This window comes from Carex rostrata, chromosome 15 (genome assembly GCF_964058835.1).
Source record: "Carex rostrata chromosome 15, lpCarRost1.2, whole genome shotgun sequence".
Lineage (NCBI taxonomy): Eukaryota > Viridiplantae > Streptophyta > Magnoliopsida > Poales > Cyperaceae > Carex > Carex rostrata.
This window is the reverse complement of record NC_135932.1, coordinates 9,498,363-9,519,970: the sequence shown is the minus strand read 5'-3', so window position 1 is coordinate 9,519,970 and position 21,608 is coordinate 9,498,363. Positions and strand designations below refer to the sequence as shown.

Below are 21,608 nucleotides of genomic sequence, written 5' to 3'. Positions count from 1 at the left end.
TTTATTTTATCATATTATAACATGAGATGCTCATGTTTACAGTAATATATTTATTTGTTTGTTATATATTTGAGTTAGATTATATAATCTATTAATTTTCTTATATTTATTACTCATTTGAAGACTTTTTTTTTTAAAAAAAAGGCAAAAATATCCGTTCATTGATTGAAACAAATGTTTACAACATATTGCAAAGGAAAAAGAAAAAAATATCTCTCAGTATTAGGCAGCTCTTTGTCATCGAACTCCTATATTAAAAAACACAAATTACTATCCAATTTTGCCAATTAACTCTTCTAAACAAATGAATACACTTCTAACTAATACATCTCTCGTACTATTCACATCTTGCCACGGCGAACAGTAAAACAATTTGTATTGTTGCTAACTATGGCTAACAGTAAAGCCAATTGTATTGCCGCTATCTCCATAGGCTTCAACCTCACATCTCTTCTCTCTCTACCCTTTGTTGTTGCTTGTTTGAAATTGATACTTCTTGTCTCTCTACTAAGTGTCACTCTGTTCATCTTTTTAGAGTCAGATTTGGCTTTAATGGCAACCTGACTTTTGTTCAACTCTCTGGAACAAGATTTGCCTTTTGTGATTTTAGTGCTAACAATCTGACTTATCTAACAACCCTGATCCACTAGTGTTACTGGCACGAGATCTTTACTGACATCCCCATTAACCCTCTGAGCAGAGACAATGGCAGAATCAAGTTGGGTTTGAGCAGGGATCGATAGAGCTAGTGTTTGTATAGAAGTCAGTTTCATATTTTGTATTGCAACCACATAAGAGACTATCTGACAATCCTTATTCGTACTACCAGCAAGTCTTTCATCAAAAGTCTCAACAATTTTGGTAGGGAAATATGTTGGATACACCTCAGATTGGTGTTTCTCTACCTCAATAATCATTTTATCATCATGTATGATATTCTCCATCTCTTGAAACATATTCGCATCAGATTTCAAATTGCAATTTGGAACATTCCCAATGGTCATCGCATAATTAGTGCAGATTGGAGTATTCCCCTTATTTTTCCAATCTCATTATCGTTATCAAATTCTTTTTTATGATGTGGTAATCTGTTTTAGACTCCTGTTCAATCTTTGTTAAATTATACTAAATTCTACGAAACTGAGAATTGATGTTAGTTTGTAATAATCTAGAAGTCAATAATACGATAATTTATCATATAAAGCTTTGTTCATGAATTGGATGTTTAATTATATATATTATTTTGTTGTCTTGAGTATTATTGCATTATGAATCATTCCGAGTTCATGACTGGAATTGTGAAACTTCATAATACAGATGATATATACTCTTAAAAGTCTCTAACCAAGGTAATTAGCATGAACACTAATTTATCGCTACAAGGTTAGTATGTGGAATAAAAGATTGTCAAGTTTTACAGACCACTGACAAGAGATGTTATTTTAATCACATAGATACATGTTTTAGGAACATGATATTTGACAGACCCCGAATGAAACATTAAATGGAATTGTGTTCGTGTCATTAATGTTTTCATTAAGTATTAAGTTCTACAGTATGAGGTATTCATCTTTCCTACTAAGATATGTGTATGTGTGATTGTTATCTAACGCTGTCTGTAAAAAGCAGTTATAACGGTAGCTCTTCGGTATGCATAGCTTAGCTGAGGAAGTGATGGTTTACCAAAAGTACTATTGTCCCTCGTATTTCTGTACGAGTTATAGTATCACTGGGTCCCTTGATAGAGTAAGATTATCTGCATGCGGTATGATTACAAGAGTAATCATATTTGATAATCTGCTCAAGATCAAGAAAAGATTAAGATTGCAAGGATGACACAAACCTACCTTGAAACTAATCTGATGGCTATGAGACAAAGAATTAACACGAGTGAAATAGTTTACTGGATTGTGATATTGTGCAATACATCATCATCTATGTAATTGGATGGTCATAGTGCATATGTCAGATGCCTCCTATGATTATAGAAGTTAAAACAGTTATAATTCTATTTACCAACATAACACAGATCCTATTGGGTCACACCGTATATGAGCTAATGGGAGAATCTTGTTGATTAATTATAAATTGATTATGATTAATAATAAGATGGTTATAATTAATTATACGTGATATAATTAAATTATAAATGTCATAAAAGATGACAAGCAGAAACAACGATTAATTTATAAGCGTACACGGTACGTTGTATAAAAGTTACCGAAACAACAACCGAGAGAAATATAATTGTACATGAAAATTATATATATTTGATTTGGATTTTAATTATTAATTATGGATTTGAATTATGGGTTTAAAGCCCATTAACAATTAAAGCCTTAATTAATAATCAAAGCCAAACCGAAAAGCCCAAATGAATTAGATTGATTTTTGGGCAAAAGTGCAAAAATCAAATTTTGCTTCTTCCTCTCAAAATTGCCACAACCAAGGGCATTTTGGTCATTTCCAAAACTGCCACAAATGGCTATAAAAAGAGAGGTGAGGGTAGAGAGAAGTTTACTAATTCATGTGTTATCAAATCTGTCTGATTAGTTCATTAATCTATTTTCTCTCTCGGTTTTCAGTTGTTGTTTAGAGTTCACAGGATCGGTGAATAGTATTCTTTCGGTAACCCACGTGTTTAAGAATCACATTCACGTGATAACCTTTGACATCTAGCGGCTCGAGACTAATACTATTTCGTCTTTTCTAGGTGAATAGTGTTTTTGCAGAATCCTGCGGTTTACAGTATTTCTGGCAAAAAAAATAAACTGCTCTCTGGTTAGTCCTGGTGGATAACCGATAAAGGTATCAGACATCTGATACTCTGAGGCAAGTCAATCCGCAGAGTCGTTCTTCTTGGTCGGCTGCATTCAAATTGAAATTTGGAAACGAGGTATAATATGTTATATTAATCTATTTAATTGGTAAATAGATTTAATGTTTTAGAAATCAATTAAGGAGTAGATCTGTAAAATGATTAAATTGGGTTTTGATGTCAAAGGAATACTGAAGGTGGACCGCCTTGGAAAGTTTCCTGACATACCCCGTTTAATCCTTGGCTTAAGTTAGAAGTAAAAATTTTGTTTTACGGTCTTTCCGCAGCTTAAGCCTAAACCGGTTTTGGTTACCCTAAAACCTAACAATTGATACCTCCATGTCTATCTCCCCAAAATGTTTATTAATATCCAAAAAATAAATAAATTTTAAATTCTACCCACTTTTGCGCAGGATTTCGAAAATTGTCCAATCCGGTCAAAATCTCACCGGTTTGAGATCTCATTTCAGGTTAAAAACTCACCGGTTCAATCAATCCTATAACCTGTTTTTGTTTTTTGTTTTTTGTTTTTTTTCTTACAAAACAAAAAAATTTATAATTTATTTATTTTTTGTATTGAAATATTAAAAATATTTTATGTATTTCTATCAAAATAAATGGAATATAATATGATTTGATTTATTAGAAAGACTATGATAGATAATTCGGATCAACATTTTTCAGGCCGGATTTTTTGCGGCTGTAAGAAAAATTAATATTTTTTTTATGTGTTATTGGAAAAAAAATATGATTTGAATTTGAGTTATTGATTACGGTTTAAAAGTCACTTCTAGGTAATACAAAAAATATTATGATCGTTCTAGTAATTTAATTTCTAAAAAGTTATATTTATCTTGAGAATTCTTTTTTAATAACAATCATTAAATAACTTCATTTTTTTTACAAAAATAGATACAACTTTTTAGAAATTAAATGTACTAGAAGGATGACAATAGTTTATGTATTTACTTATAAGTGACTTTTGAACTGGGATTAATAACTCAGAATCAAAGTATTTTTATTTTTTTTCAATAACACAAAAGAAATATATTAATTATTCTTACAGTCGCGAAAAATCCGGTTTGAAAAATATTGATCCGGGTTATTTGTCGCAATTTTTCTAATAAACCAAATTATATTTATTTCATCTATTTTCAAAGAAATATATTAAACATTTCTAATATTTGAATACAAAAATAAATAAATTATAAAATTTTCTATTTTGTAAAATAAATAAATAAACAAAAAAAAACCGGTGAGATTTTAACCGGTCTTATAGCTTGGAACCGGTTAGAAAATAACCGGAAAGGAGATCTCAAACCGGTGAGATTTTGACCAGTTCGAGCAATTTTTGAAATCCTGCACAAAAGTGGATAGAATTTAAAAATTATTTAATTTTCTGGATATTAATAAAAATTTCAGTCTATCTCTATTAACTCAGTCGTGAGCTTTTTAATTAAATCCATAACCGATATCTCATAAGAAACCAGCAGAGATGGTTGGTTTGGCCTAGATTCGACTTGATGATACTGCATCTGTGTTTATAAATGAATTTTAATACCGACTCGATGATACTGCATTAATGCCAGTGACTTAGCCAGGATTTTCATTAGGGTAGGCAAAATAAATTATTATTATATTAATAATTATTATTATTTTATTTAAATAATTTTCATTGGAAGCGAAATTAGTAATTAACCATGAATTAAAATCGAGAAAATCGGTAGAAATCCACCGAATTAGATCGAAAACTCGATTTTTTTAAAGTTTACTTTGAAGCATAGTTCACAAGACTCTTTTATTAAAATTCAGCTCATTTTGAATAATTAAACATAATAAAAATATTTTAATGCATTACATTAAATTTAAGTATATTACTTTATAAAACATTTTAGTCTATTCCTTTCACAAAAAGTAACAAATTTGTTATGGTCCCACGATCATACCATTCTTATTAACTTTCTTCTTGTCGGAATATTTCAAAATAGATTGATGAAAGACTATCAAAATTGTAACAACTCGGTCAATTTCACTAATCGAGAGTTTTGACTCAGTCAGGAATAGATAAAATTCAAGTCTAGAAATAGACAAAACCTAAATTCAAACCAACTATATCCGAACTTGATACCGTATTTCAAAATTCAAAACTAGGTGGCTGCCTCCCTCTGAATACAGGTGGCTCCGCCACTGATTTCTGCATCTGTGCTTATGAATGAATATTAATACTTTAACTGATAATGACAGAGTACGAATAAGACTAAATTTAAGCATGTACGAATACAAAAATATATTTTTCTGCGAGGAACACCCACGAAACTTCTTTCTTCCCAATAAACAAAAGAAAATACAAAGAAATCTCAGCGCGTATAGTTTCCGATCAAAAGTTCTTTCGGTGGGACTTCTGCGATGTTTCCTGCTCATCATTTCAGCTATGTTTTCTCGTAATTTTTCCACTTTGCCATCCTCTCCTGCAAATACTAGCAGAGCCCATATGGTTCTCTTGTAATTTATTTGAAAAATAGCGCTAGTTTTGTACGAGTAAACTTATTTATATGTTATAGCGGTTGACTGCTTATCCATTCGTCAAATAGAGCGTCGTCACTTTTTTCAACCCCTTGGCAAGTTGCAACCTTCTCTCCCTCTGTTACAGCGCATGTTAACAACCGTACCCCGCTGGCCTGCTCAAATTAGCGCCAAGGAGGAGGAGCTCACAAAGTGAGATCGAGGAGAGAGAGAGAGAGAGAGAGAGAGAGAGAGAGAGAGGTTAGGTTAAAGATGATGCTCCCTGGCGTGGAAGTAGCGAGGAAGCGGCGGTTTCACAACCACGAGATACAGCCGTGGGTCCCACAGGGTCACATTACCCAGTCGCAGGGCCCACTTAAATCCAGCATGGGGGAGCCAGCTATGGCGGCTCGGATAAGGCTCGAGGAGAAACTGCGCGGTGCTGGTTCAACCTCGCCATCCAATTCAAGTTCCAGGTCAGTTATCCAGCACGCCCCTTTAATGGATGTGTAATTTTTACAAGATGTGATGTTTAGGAGCATGATTCGAATTGCATACCCCCTCTCCTTGTTTAGAGAGAAAACAGCTGCTAAATTGCGGTGCTAATCTTTGTAGCCAAATTGTTTTTCCTTCGTGGTGGCGTAAGCACGTCAATTAAAAGAAAAAATAATTTGAATTGAAGAAAGAAAAATAATATTCATTGCTTTCAGAAAGCTTAATTTCAAAATGATATTTTGACTTGATACTTAATTTTTTGTGATTCTCGCTCAAGTAACCCTGATATAGGTGGTCAAACTTGAGATGGGGCTATATATATAATTTTCTATTTAATAAACAATTACAAATGGACTGATATATGGGACCTAATATGTACTTGTGGAAAATATTGCGTGTTGGTTTTTAGGTTTGTTTTTGTGATCTTCTTACCTGGGAAATAAATCTACTGTTATTCCAAAGGGATCACAGGACCCTGTTATTCCGATTCTAGCTGTTGATCTTTGATCTTTGATCTTTGTCGAGATTTGGGTACGATTTTTTTTTCTTGAGATTCGCACATGAGAAACTTTGAACGGTTGGGATAGGAATAACAGGGTTATGTGATCCTTTTGGAATAACAGCAGATTTATATCCTCTTACCTGGGTGTGCAGATGTACATAACTAACTGCACATAGCATTCCTTGAACTGGTGTGCTTGTAATTGCATGCTGTAATGTCTTTCCGTTAAAATTGCTGAATTCTAACATGTCAAACTTTTACAGATGGAGTCAGTTTATGCGCGATGGTGCAAACACATCAAGGCAGCAAAACACGATGACAAGCATAAATAGTGCAATGACACAGAGGTTAAATCAGGTCGAAGCAACCGCAAAATCAGCAGTTCCTGACAGCCTCTTTTTGAAGAGAGTAGTATCAAGGGTAGACGAGCTGTGTGCTGTTTGCCTGGAGAAGGTGAGGGGGAAGAAGAAGGTGATGCGGCTTCCTTGCTCTCATAAGTATCATTCCGACTGCGTACTTCCATGGCTGGTTACCCATCCCGACTGCCCCTGCTGTCGTAGCGCTGTACCAGCAACTTTCATGCTTTCCTAACACTGTTTACATTTTTGCTCTTTTTTTTTTCTTTAGACAAATTTAGTTAGGCATTTATGTTTTTGCTGATTTGAAGAAATTAATGGATAGCTGCTGTTGATAGATCATGTATATTGTAACACTATGCAAATATGCTTATAAAATTCATAATTCAAAATAACATAGAAAATATCTATACGTGTTTTTCAGTGAAATAAATAATAATTAAAGTGAAATATCATTGTTCTATACATACTAGCGAGATAATTAAGTTACTTAAGATTGAATTACTATAAAATTGATTACTTAAAATTTGTTATATATATATACACATATGCTATCAACTGAGAAATTCTATAATATGTACAATTAAGTTGATATTCTATAATATGTAGAATTGTATAACTTGTAGCAAATCAAGAATCAATTATTAAGAAATTGTCTTAAATAAATAGATTGTATAAGAATTTTCAAGTTAGTTAATATAGATCAAAATCTTAATATGAAATATAGGGCCCGTATTTTGTTCTACTCCATCTTTGATTAGTCATCTAATGAATTGGGCTGCTTTATAAAATCGGAAAGTTTGAAGGTTGAAATTATAAATTGGCAAATAGGACCCACGGATCTAATTTTATTCTTTGTTTTCTCTTTTGATTTCTCACCGTCTACGTATCCTTTTCTTCTTACTCCTGGAACATTCTTGTTTATTCCTATTTCTCCTTTGGTCAAGTAACATAGGGTTTCTCTCTCTCTCTCTAGAAAAAACAGAAAACAGCAGAGAGGAATCTCTCTCTCTCGTTGACATGGCTCTCTCTTCTAGAGTTATTGGCCATGGTACTCTTCTCCGTTATTGGTAACCTCCTGTGTTTCTCTTATTAGTTGTGATTTCTTCTTTCACTTGATTAGTATTTGCTTTATATAGTTTTTGATAAATTGAGCTCTCAATGCTATTTTCTCAGGGGCGGATTTATGTATAGGTCAGGGGGTGCTAAGCCACCCTATGATTTTAAAATTCTTAATTATGTATATTAAACTTTAATTAAACTTTTGAGTTTTTAAACTTTTATATAGGCTAGCACCCCTCAAAAAATAACAAATGTTTGTTGGTAGTCTAGTGATTTGAGTTCTAGTTGTTATGTATGAGGTCATGGGTTCAATTTCCACTAGCCACATTTTTTTTTTCACATGTTACATTTTATAGATTAGCCCCCCCTATTTAAATTTTCTAGTTCCGCCCCTGTATTTTCTGTTGAACTAAGTTGGGAAGCTTGTTCATGACTGTTATTAGAGATTTTGTGATACCTTTTCTTATTTTCTTGTTTTCTTTATAGAGTTAAACTCAAGTTTGATATCGGCCCCCACATAGCACTGTACTAATGTCTTGGTTACTTATTATGTTGATTATAAAACTCTTACGAGATCAATGATTTGGAAATTTTGACTCTAGTACTGATCGGTGCCAGCAGGTCCTAAACACTGTTTTGGTTTAGGGATGGATTTATAAGAATAGAAATAAAGAGTGAGGTAATTTGTAAAATTGTCATGTATATGTAATATACTCTTATTAAAGGGATTAGATTATAAAATAGAGAACATTAAATTCCAGTTAGAAATTAAGGGTGAAAGGTGATTTAAATTATGGACTTTCAAGATTAATTCATAAATTAAAGAGTAAATTGGATTAAGCTCTGTTGGGATCTGCTCAGGATATAAAAGTAAATTGAACTTGACTGTGAACTTGAGCATGGACTTAGAATTGGACCTTGATTTATTATGCTATTGTATTGTTGGATACTTACACATTAGACTTAACCGAAATGAAATTTATATGAAAAGAATTAAGGAAGCGATTAAATAATTAATCAAAAGATATCATAATAAATATGATTATTAAGGTACTTAAATATATGGAGGAGGATTTAAATGATAATATTGATCATAATATATATTTATGATATAGGTATAATTATGAAAGAGACTGATGAGATAGAATGTTCAGGACAAACATACTGATGGTGACCTCACTTGTTGCCCTACAATATCAGGTGCGAGGTTATTGGATTAGTCTGAGATTCATAACTAGGAATTAAATCGTAACTCGCTGTGCATTTTGAATATTTGATTGACTGCATTGATTGAACTGTTGCATCATACGCATAGCCCAATGCAACTGAAACTGAATTACAGGTAAGTCTGTTGACTGTCATGTTGATATTGTTTATCGATTGGTTGATTCTTATTGCAAATGATTGATTGAGACTACAGTGATTGAATTGAATGAATATTGAATACTGAAATCCTTGAACCTCCATATAGTGGAGAAAAAAGATTATTATACGTAAAGTCTAGCTAGCTACTAGACTTTACTCCAGGACCCTTATGCGCATATGGTGAATGGCCCCAACTGAATCCAGTACCAGTTGGATAAGGGATATTGAATAAATGTGGATTGTGACTGTAAGACTAATGAACTGTGGTAACTATCTTATCATTGATTTTCTTTCCGATAGTGATAGTATTGTGATATTGATTTCGTATTGTTTCCGTTAATCAGGTGTCAGGATATTTAGAATGGTATAAGCCATGACACGACAGATACATGTATGATATCTTTCAGTGCTACCAAACTAGATATTGTAAAGTTAAGAAACCGTACGTTACCAGACTTAATGGTTCTAAAGATTAGGTTCCAAACATTACCTGACTTTATGGTTTAAAAGATTTTGACCCAAACCATTTATGCCGATAAGATTCTTAGAGTTCTGATTTACTACTGAAATATTTGTTATTCAATTGGATATTGTTATTGAGCATTTGCGTTCGTCATTATATAATGAACTGGTTGTTTCTCGTGCGGTGATTTCATTCTGAATATGGATTTTCTTCGAATCCAATAATCTGAGTAGCAATCAGCACTGAGAAATAATTTGTTATTTCTCACTCGTTTCCCCTTGTGGGTTACAGGTTTATTATACGAAGATAAAGAGCGCTTCCGGGTAATTGACAGCAGGGCCACCTAAAGGTATGAGATTTGGGTTTATTATATCTGACAGGGTGCAGAGAATATATCTCTAGCATCATCCACTATAAAATGTCAGATAATTATTGTAAATAAATTGGGATGTGAAAAAATAATGGATGCTATTGGCAATGCATAAAAAAGATCCATGCCTAGTGTTATATATAATTGAATGGTAAATAGACGCGGCTGTATCGTCGCACCTCTAGATCGGGGGTGTGACACATATGCTGCATGGAAGTAATGTAGTGAGATTTACCATACATAGTGATAATTTTTCAATGATTCATATAAAAATAAAATAGAAAAGTAGTAATTTTTTATGTATATGTAAATCACATATTATTAAACCACAATTGGAGAATTCCAGTTCCAGTCAAACCACAGATGAAGATCACTGCCTTGTAACAAACTCTGGAGACGCAACAGCTAACCAGAGCGTTAGTCACTAGAGTTAGATGGTTGTAATCCGGGTTAGATCAGAGTTAAAATGTAAATCAGGAAAGGCTATATAAGTAGCTCAGATGTAATAATTCAAGGGACAATGAAAATATAAAGTTCAAATTTAATCTCTACTTCTCTTCCTTTTCTGTATATGGTATCAGAGCCTCCTATGGCCGAGATATCACCTGAAGCACCTTCTAGTGCTCAGGACACTCTATCATCTTCTTCCTCTTCTAATGACTCTATTATACACCTCAATATCTCAATTTCTGTCAAGCTCAATGATTCCAACTATCTCACATGGAAGTCTCAAGTGCTACCACTTATTATTGGATACGATTTAGGCAAATACATCTCATCTGCTCCTCTGCAACCCAAGGTCCTGACCCTTACCGGTGAAGAGGTTGACAACCCAGTCTACCCTCTGTGGAATCGTCAAGACCAGCTCTTATTGGGCTGGCTTCGAACTTCTCTATCCGAAACTGCCTTGGGTCAAATCGTTTCATGCCTCACCACATATGATTTGTGGCAGTCTCTACAGCAAACCTATTCTGCCACATCTCGTGCTCGGTTAACCGATCTCAAGAGGCAGCTGCAAACCACAACTAAAGGTTCTTTGACTTGCTCAGACTATATTCAGAAGATGAGGCGTATTGCAGATGAGCTCTCGTTCATCAGATCTCCAGTTCCTACTGACGATCTAGTCATGGCAGTGCTAAACGTGCTTGGATCCGATTACCACAACTTTGTGCTCGCTATCACCACCAAATCCGAACCTGTTACTCTGGCTGATCTCCATGCTCATCTTCTCACTCATGAGAATCGGCTCAACTTAGTGAGTCAACCAAATCAGGTCTCTTTTCCCTCTCTAGCTAATCCATCTTCTCTTTACACTTATTCTCCTGCATCCAATAATACCAGACCTGCTAACCCTAGACTCGGTAACCATCGATCCGGGTACAATCGAGCACCCCGTCCCCAATACAGACCTGGTGCCATACTTCCCACACCAAACCGACCCTCAAATGCTCCTAGTTACCAACCCGGCTCATACCAGCCTAGGCCTAACTCTTCACGGCCTTCTGGTAACCGGCCCCCTGCTTATAACCCTCGTCCTGATGCCCCGACTGAACCTAAACCGACTTGTCAAATCTGCAACTGTGTGGGTCATATAGCCAAGATTTTTTGGTATCGCTGGGATGATGATCCTTCTTACCCTCAACCTACACCTCAAGCTTACAGTGCTCAACCAATCCACATGGCTGGTCCCTCTGCCTTGGATTGGGTTCTTGACTCCGGGGCCACTAATCATGTCACAAGTGACATTAATAATCTGTCTTCTTTCTACAACTATGAGGGTTCTGACATGCTTCACGTCGGCAACGGTGCGGGTCTTCCAATTCAACACATTGGTTCAACTTCTTTTTCCCTATCTTCTCATTTACTTCATTTACATGATATACTTCATGTGTCTGGTTTCTCCAAAAACCTTTTAAGTCTCTCTAGACTTCTTCATGACAACCCTCATTTACTAATCGAATTTTCCTCTTCTTCTTGTGTTCTCAAGGACCTCCGCACCATGACAACCATTCTACAAGTACCTTGCACTAGAGGCCTCTTCTACCTTGCTAGGTCGCACTCTTATCCCCAAGCCTATGTTGGTATCCGTGCTTCTGCTCAAGTGTGGCATGCTCGTTTCGGGCATCCTAATAAAGCTCTCACTTTGCAACTTTTAAATTCTCTCAAGTTACCTTGTAGTTCAAATAAATTGCCTCTATGTCGTTCTTGTTGTATGGCTAAGGCACACCAATTACCATTTACATCCTATATGTCTTCTTCTCATTCTCCTTTAGAACTTGTACATTCGGATGTTTGGGGTCCATCCCCGATAACTTCGTCTAGTGGATTTCGTTATTACATAATTTTTGTTGATGATTATTCGAAATTCACTTGGATTTACTTCATGACTCATAAAAGTGACGTTCTCTCTATTTTTACTCACTTCAAAGTACAAGTAGAGAACCATTTATCTACCAAAATCAAGGTTTTACGAACCGATGGTGGCACAGAATTTAAACCCATTCACACTCACTTCCTTCATATCGTGCATCAAACTACTTGCCCCTATACGCCTCAACAAAATGGCGTCTCGGAACGCAAGCATCGATACATCATTGAGCTTGCCATTGCTACCATGACTCATGCCTCTATCCCTACTCCTTTTTGGGATGACATATTTTCGAGTATTGTCTATCTCATCAACCGACTTCCTTCTCACAACTCTTCTATACCTTATACATGCCTCTTTAAAACTGACCCCGGCTACTCTTTTCTTCGTGTACTCGGGTGCCTTTTTTTCCACTCACAAGACCATACAATGACCACAAATTGCAACCCCGAGCTCTTCCTTGCGTCTTTTTAGGATATGCCCTTTCTCAAAAGGGGTATCGGTGCTTACACATCCCTTCGAAAAAGGTTTACATCTCGCGAAGCGTCACCTTTGATGAGGGACTTTTTCCTTTTCAAGAACAGCAATCAGATTGTGATAATGGGGTCTTTTCTCAGTCTAACTTGCAGGTACAATCTCCAGTATTGCTGTTGCGAAATGTCATGGACTCTCCTATTCCAGCCCAGGCTGAACCTTCCCCTGCTGCACCTATTTCATTAGCACAGGCCGAACCTTCTTCACACTCCTCAGCCCACCAATCCCCATGTCCCTCTGCAACCCATAACTCCTCAGCCCAATTACAATCTTTCTCTCCAGCCCAACAACATTTCCCCTCTTTATTTTCTTCCCAATCTCCTTCCCCACCCAATATTCCCTCTCCTTTTACACCTGCTGCTAATTCTCCATCTCATTCCCCACCTGTCTCTTCTCTGCATCCGATGGTGACTCGGACTCGAGATCAGACCCGACCAGTTCGCCATTTTCCTGATTTTGTTGCTCATCTCGCTTCCTTAGACTCTGAGCCCACTTCCTTCACACAGGCCAATTCCGATCCTAACTGGAGACTTGCCATGGCAGACGAATTAGATGCTCTTGCTCGGAATTGCACATGGACCTTGGTTGCTCCACCTTCTGATCAACACGTGGTGGGGTGTAAATGGGTCTTCAAGCTAAAACGCAGAGCTGATGGTTCCATAGAGAGATACAAGGCGCGCTTGGTCGCCAAGGGATATCATCAACAGGAAGGTATAGATTATCTCGACACTTTCAGTCCTATTGTCAAACCCACTACTATTCGTGTGGTTCTCTCGCTTGCAGTTACATACTCATGGCCTATCCACCAGTTAGACGTGCAAAATGCTTTCTTGCACGGTGACCTAACCGAAACTGTTTACATGTCTCAACCTCCCGGGTTTGTTGATGCCAATAGACCTGATCATGTGTGCCTACTTTCAAAATCGATTTATGGCCTTAAACAGTCCCCGCGTGCTTGGTTTCACAAACTAAGCACAACTCTTATTGGGTTCGGGTTTCAAGCTTCCAATTATGATCCGTCCCTCTTTATTCACCATCATCAAGGGCACACCACTATACTACTGGTCTATGTCGATGATATCCTTCTTACTGGCAGCAACCCTCAGTTTTTGCATTCTTGCATTACCAACTTACAAAACCACTTTGCCATTAAAAACTTGGGGACACTTCACTATTTTTTGGGGGTTGAAGTTCAACAGCTTCCAACTGGACTTCATCTCTCTCAGTCTAAATATGTGATGGATCTTTTAACCCGTCTCAATATGGCCACTTGCAAACCGTGCAATACACCCATGGCAACTGGAACCACTATTTCTCATCTTGACAGCCCCCTTTTTGGTGATCCACATCTTTACCGAAGCGCGGTTGGTGCCTTACAATATGCAACTATTACAAGGCCCGACATCTCGTTTGCTGTCAACAAAGTATCACAGTTTATGCATCAGCCCACTCTTGATCATTGGTCGGCAGTAAAGCGCATTCTTCGGTATCTCAAAGGGTCTCTCTCTCATGGTCTGACCTTTCACTCCACTCCTCATTTGCACATTGATGCCTACAGTGACGCTGATTGGGCGGGCTCTATTCATGATCGCCGCTCAACTTCTGGGTATTGCATTTTTCTTGGAAACAACCTTGTCTCTTGGAGCGCAAAAAAACTGCCTACTGTATCACGCTCAAGTACCGAAGCAGAATATCGTAGCCTTGCTCTCACTTATTCTGAAATTCGGTGGCTTCAATTTCTTTTGGCCGAATTGCACATTTCTTTAAATTCTCCCCCTACACTGTGGTGCGACAACATTGGTGCCACCTTCCTTGTCGCCAACCCAATGTTTCATGCAAGAACGAAACATGTGGAAATTGATTTCGATTTTGTTCGTGAGAAAGTTGCTGCTAAAGAACTCTTGGTTCGGTTCCTGTGCTCTCAAGATCAGTTGGCAGATTTGCTTACTAAACCTTTACCAGCAACTCGGTTCAACTTCTTACGCACCAAGCTTCATGTCGAAGTCCCTACATTCGCTTGTGGGGGGGGGGGGGGGGGGTATTAAACCACAACTGGAGAATTCCAATTCCAGTCAAACCACAGATGAAGATCACTGCCTTGTAACAAACTCTGGAGACGCAACAGCTAACCAGAGCGTTAGTCACTAGAGTTAGATGGTTGTAATCGGGGTTAGATCAGAGTTAAAATGTAAATCAGGAAAGGCTATATAAGTAGCTCAGATGTAATAATTCAAGGGACAATGAAAATATAAAGTTCAAATTTAATCTCTACTTCTCTTCCTTTTCTGTATACATATATATACCGATTTTTATATATACGTTTTTAAATTTTTGTTATTAGAAAGAGACGCGAAAAATAAAGACATTTGAACCTTCTTCATAAGAAATTGTGTAACTTTAATTAGAAGAAATTAAGTAAAGTTAATTACTTTTCAGTCACATGCATATAGTCGCTTTCAACCATTTTTTTCATCAATTAGAACTATTTAATCATATCCAAAACCACCGCAAATTCATTTCGATCACCCATGAAATATTTCGCATTTTCAAGTGCTATGTAATTGGGAATAATTTCACAAATGTAACATATATACAGCAAAAACGAAAACTATCCAAGAGAAGCCCAAAGCCCGTATAGGTCTCAGCAGCATATCCGACATCACATCCTTAACTAGCTACTGAACTTCAAGAGTGATCAAGAAGCAGTATCAAGGTTTATTAAACACATCATTGACTCTAGGCAAAACACAAGTACATCCATATATACCTGAACTAAAAAAGCAGAATCATGCTTTATATTATTTTTGAAAGTGGATAACATTGAAAGACTATTAATCTCAAATATTATGGGAAGCTAATAATAGTTGTATAGAAGGTTTGATGGTTCATAAACATAAGCAGCTTTCCATGTTGAAATGCAATTTAGCAAACAATGATCTGAAGAAAAATGACACAACTAAAACCGCACAAACATACGTACGGAGAGTATTGCGAAATCATATCGAGGAATTTCTATGCATGGTTGCACCATATATAGACTATAATCGGCCTGCTATTCTTTATTAATATTGTTATAATCTATTTCGTTAATACAGCTAGTCATTCCAAATATTTCACAAAAGTTGTTTACATATCATCCAATAATACTGTGATAACCATATATTATTTCATTCAATTCTCATTTCGATTTATGTTTTCCATTTACTCTTGAAAGAAATTGCATAAAGCATCTCTCTATAAAGAAAGATGATTCAATTAAATGCTGTGAAAAAATCTTTCATGTACGAGTACTAATTAATTATAGATTAAATGTACTAATTAAATGCTGTGAAAAAATATTTTAATTAAATGTTGTACATAATAATTTCCCTATAAAATTGGAAGCTGGTTAAGCAAGATTGTTGAAAATTTGTTTAACAATATTTATATATTTTTTAAAATCTGATGATCAATTTATTGTATATTACTGGCGACGCTTATTCATACATATTTGCGCAGAGATATTCTTTTAATAAATATATTTAAAAAAATATTATATGAAACATAATTAATAGAAGGAGACAGATTTCCAAAAGTTCGGACCCATAAAATATTATATGATTACAATTAATATTGCATGTACGGGTACTAATTATATATTAATTCGATACTCGTAATACAAAAAATGAAGCACATAAGACATTTCATGTCATGTATAAAATATTGTTGGCTCATACATAAAATGTTCATTACAATTTATGTTGGCTCATACATAAAATGCACATAAGATTCTTCATGCTCATTATATAAATTGAATATATTAAAAATATTGTTGATTCATGCATATAATACTCATTACATAAGATCTTTCATGTCATGTAAAAAAATCATATTTTTTTAATTAAAATATGAGAACTTTTGAAAATGTCCATAAAATATTGGAGACAACCAAAAAATGTCGTGTAGTTTGATGTGGAGCAGCTAGATTAATCACTTAGTATCAAATTAGGATAAGTAGTATGTTTAACTCATTAATTTAACATCCCGGCTCTCTCATATTTCATAACATTTTTGCTAGTTAAATTTTAAACTTATAATTAAATATTTTAATTTTAGTTGATATAAACAAAATGGAATTTAATAATCTTGTAGCCAGTGAAAACTTTGATTGTGAGGGTACTAGGTCATATTTTTTGGATCGCGATAATTTTTTTTTTTTTTATACAAGTGTTGTCTCCCTTGTAGAATAATGTTCAATACTGAGGCACAACAAGATTCAAATTTTAGACATGATCTTATACAAAATAAAAACATTGTTTGTCAACAATACCGTCAATCTCTCCCGCCATTGACTAATGTCAGGATGGCGCATTTGGTTCATATACAAATTAATTTTTAGCAAGCAAAATAAAATTTAATTTCTCGGAAAAAGAGAAAGATTTGTATTAGGTTGAAAAATTTATAATTAATTATTAGCTTAATAAATAGAAAAGTTTAGTTAGGTTAAGAGATTTATAATTAATTATAATTTAATAAATTTCTCTTAAGAGAGTTATAACTAATTATAACTTAATAAATTTAATATTTCAACTCAATGTTTAAGTGTTTTAGTTTTAATAAACTGTGCAATTTCCGTTCTTGTTTTTCTAGTAGTTATCAAAAACATTGCTTTTATTATTTTATTTTTTAATTTTACAAATGCTATATAAGTTCTAAATTATATTATTTGAAGATAGTAATTTAATTATCTTGTCCAATATTAATAAGAAAATATATTACGCGGCCTTATAGAAAATGAAATATTTATGTTCCCCAAAAAAAAAATTCGTAGAATTTGAAGACTATAAATAGTATAGTTTTTAGTGCCCTTCTGATATATTATGAGTACTGATTTGTGACATTTGTCCAATACATTTGAAGAATTTGTATGAACCATATAACACTACTTTGTGATACTTTAGGGGACACATCAAATTGAGTTTAAATATAAAATTGGAGAACAAATTCTTGAAACAAAGTACCTATTATTATTATTATTATTATTATTATATATATATATATATATATATATAGAGGTGGGCTACGGTGAGTTGCGAAGTAAAGCGACTATTTTACTTCACGCTTATATTTTGCGATTTTTAAGTTCAAAACGTCGATCCATCTTGTTCTCCATATTGAAATGTGCTTGGAGACCAAATTTTACATTTTTTGGAATTTTTTTACTATTTATTAAGCAATTTTGAAAGTCGCTGATCTGATGGTCCAGAAAATTTTACTGTTTTTTACTGTTCACAGCAAAACAGCAATTTTCAAAAATGCTTAATAAATAGTAAAAAAATTCCAAAAAATATAAAATTTGGTCTCCAAGCACATTTCAATATGGATTAAACATCTAACGGTTCGGATCGGTCGTTTGGACTTTCAAAATAAAAATACAGCGTGAAGTAGAAACGCGTTTTACTTCGCAACTCACCGTAGCCCACCTCATATATATATATATATATTTATACGCTCCATCTCAAATAGAGCTCAGTGAATTAATTGACTCACACACGCTTCCAGCAAATGCAAAATGATGAGAAAATATTGGCATAAAAAAAAAGTTTTATTAATTTTCGTTCTGGCTTTGCTAGTAGTTACCAAAAACTTTGATTTTATTATTATTTTGCATTCTTGCTTTGCTGTATAAGTCCTAAATATTGGCATATGTTGTATAAATCCTAAATTATATTATTTGAAGGCAGTAATTCATCTTGTCCAATATGAATAAGAAAATATATCACGCGGCCTTACAGAAAATGAAATATTTATGTTCCCCTAAAAAAATATGCATAGAATTTGAAGGCCATAAATAATATAATTTTAGTTCCCTTCCAATATATCATGAGTACGTGCTGATTAATTTGTCCATTACATTTGGAGAATATATATATGGACCACATGACACTATTTTGCTATGTTGCATGGATACGGATATGGGTATCGTATCGGATACGATACGGATACGGCGATACGTGAATTTTCAAAAATCATGGATACAATACGGCCACTAAATATATTTTATTTTAATTATTTTATTGATATAACACTTGTATATATAATTAAATATCAAAAATAAACTCAAGTAAATATAAATATAAAATCTAGTAGATTAATAAATCAAAAGTAAATGGTGCAGCGGGAAAGTCACATGTCACTTATTCTGTAGATCTTGGGTTCAATTCTTGATTGCTGCCAAAAAAAAATATTTTGCCTTGCGCGGTGCACAAGACCGTGTCCATGTGTGGTGCAGGATGGAGTTTGGGCGGTATCAGTCCGTATCAAAGTCGTATCAGCCCGTTTCAGTTCCGTATCGGTGCTGTATCAGATGGTTAGAGATACGCCACATCATCCGATACGCCAGCTGGCGTATCCAGTACGTATCGTACCCGTATCCGTATCCGATACGCACCCGATACAGATACGGGGGCCTAGTTTGAAGTATCGGAGTAATATAGCTATTTTGTGATACTTAAGTAGACACATCAAATTGGCTTTAAATTAATCTAAAATTGGAGAACAAATTCTTTGAAACATAATATTATTATATTTTCTTATATGCTCCATCTCAAATAGAGCTATGTGAATTAATCAATCTAAAATATCGAGATTTCCAATTAATCAATCTAAAAATTGACTCACACTACACGCTTTCAGAAAATGCAAAAAGATGAGAAAATATTGGCATAAAAAAAGTTTTATTAATTTCCACCGGAAACTTTATCATTGACTGTTCACCATATATAGCTAGTACATGTAATAATTAACATCACTTTTGATAACTCAGTTCAATTCTCTACTTATGATGCACGAAGAAGCGTATTCTAAAATTTCATTGCAGAAGTACAAAAATTAATCATTTGTAACTGGCCAATTAGATCTTTTACACATACTATATATATTTTTTTTTTATAATAAATGATAAAATGATAATTTTATGAGTTTTTAAAATGAGTTTTAATAAAAAAAATTGAATAATTTTGTGAGTTTTTCTAATTTAAAAGGGTAAATATGATATTATGAATTTTAGAATTAGAAATATGTAATTTGAAGATTAATTAGGTCTATAAATAAAATTTCTCCTTAATTTAATGCCCAGATATTATGGAATTAGTACAGATGAAAATCGACATGTGAAGATCAGAAAACTGTGAAAAAATAAACTCTAATTAAGTTTCACAATTTTTCCTTAATCATGACATGGTTCCTTTAACCACTACAGCAAAATTATTTATCTGGGACCGGATTTTGGGACGGGTTCGATCGCCGGTCGCAGAAGATCTCAAAAAAACAAAAAACAAAACGCAGTGGGGACGGATTTGGTCCATAGCCTTCTGGGACCGGCGCCCCAGCCTTCTGGGACCCATTTGGCCCGGTCCCAGAAGGGATCACCTGAAATACACGCCACAAAAATCCCCTGAAATTGGCGCGTTTTGTTAGAAAAAAAAAATGAAAGAAAGAAATCGGCGCACGCCGCCGTGAAATCGACGCGAGCGATCGGGTCTCTCCTGCTGGCGATGATCGGCGATCGAGAAATTAGGAGAATCGAGAAGGGGATCTGGAGATCGAGATCGAGAAGGGGCCTTCCTCCCCTCAGCGTCTCTCCTGCTCGTCTCTCAGCGTCTCCGTCTTTTGACTCAGTAAGTTTCAGCTGCCTTTCTTTTTTTTTTTGGTCATGTAATATGCTAGGTTTTTATTTATCTGTTGATGCTTGTACGATACCCTCCAGTGGTATACTGGTGCTGCATACCAGTATTGCAAATTTGAGTATTTTCTGGTCTGCATCGGTACATTCCCATGGACATTACTGCACGGCACATGTATTGACGTATTCTGTTAGTACAAATTTGTAATAAGTTGAACTGTCATGCTTCTGTGGTGCTTGATTTAGTATACATTTGTTCCAAAGAGTTCCAGTTTTTCTTTATATTAATGATGATCAAACATTGATTTTGCAAACATCTCAATTTTTTTTAGAAGTTAAAATTGGTAAAATTTACAAATTTCTCGGTTTTTACAGAACCGTTCAAATGGATCTGGTACTGATTTTGCAAAAAATAATAATGAGTAGTAGTAAATTCAAAAATTGTAGTAGTTGTTATTAGCATCACACCGATTGCACTCATTTCCAATATATTTTTTAGGTAATCAGTAGTGGTACATGTGGGTGTTCAATAGCAATTTTTTTAATTAGGTGTCTTCTATTAAAAATCATATAATTATGGTTCGTAGTTTTTGTTTTGTTTTGGTAGTCTTTTCCTATGACAGATTTTTAAGTTGACACAACTGTTCCATTCTTAAATAATAGAAATATGGAGGATGTACTTGTAATTTTCCCTTCATATTTTTTTACCGGTAACTGTTCCTCTCAGTGTACTCTTTTAAATAAGGCTATGGTGATCCATACTACTATAGATTGTTATCAGTTTCCTATCTTTTTTAATATCTACAATGAATTTTCAATTTGAGTTTCAAATATGTGACCACGGAGAGAATCAGATTTGCTCTATTAACGTATTGAACAATGACTTGCTGCTAATTAAAACAAAATTAAATGTTCAATGTCTTACTTGTTTCACTTTGTTCATTCAGACTTTTACTGATTTCTCAATGTCTCTAAAATTGTCAGAATGTATATAGATGTGTGTGATGTGAATTTTTAGTTGTAGTTTTGCCATTTACTCTCAATGCAATAATAGGCTGGGCGCTTGGCCATAATGACTCTTCACTCTTTAGGCGTGCACAGTTGAAAGCT

At 34.6% G+C, this 21,608-nt stretch overlaps 1 protein-coding gene across 1 annotated transcript; it reads left to right on the top strand.

Moving 5' to 3' along the window:
• Positions 1-5,457: 5,457 nt before the first annotated feature.
• LOC144566338 (uncharacterized) lies at positions 5,458-6,997 on the top strand. The gene is made up of 2 exons (XM_078316351.1): positions 5,458-5,796; positions 6,581-6,997. The coding sequence occupies exons 1-2, from the start codon at positions 5,594-5,596 to the stop codon at positions 6,906-6,908; spliced, it is 531 nt and encodes a 176-aa protein (XP_078172477.1). The 5' UTR covers positions 5,458-5,593; the 3' UTR covers positions 6,909-6,997.
• The last annotated feature ends 14,611 nt before the right edge of the window (positions 6,998-21,608 follow it).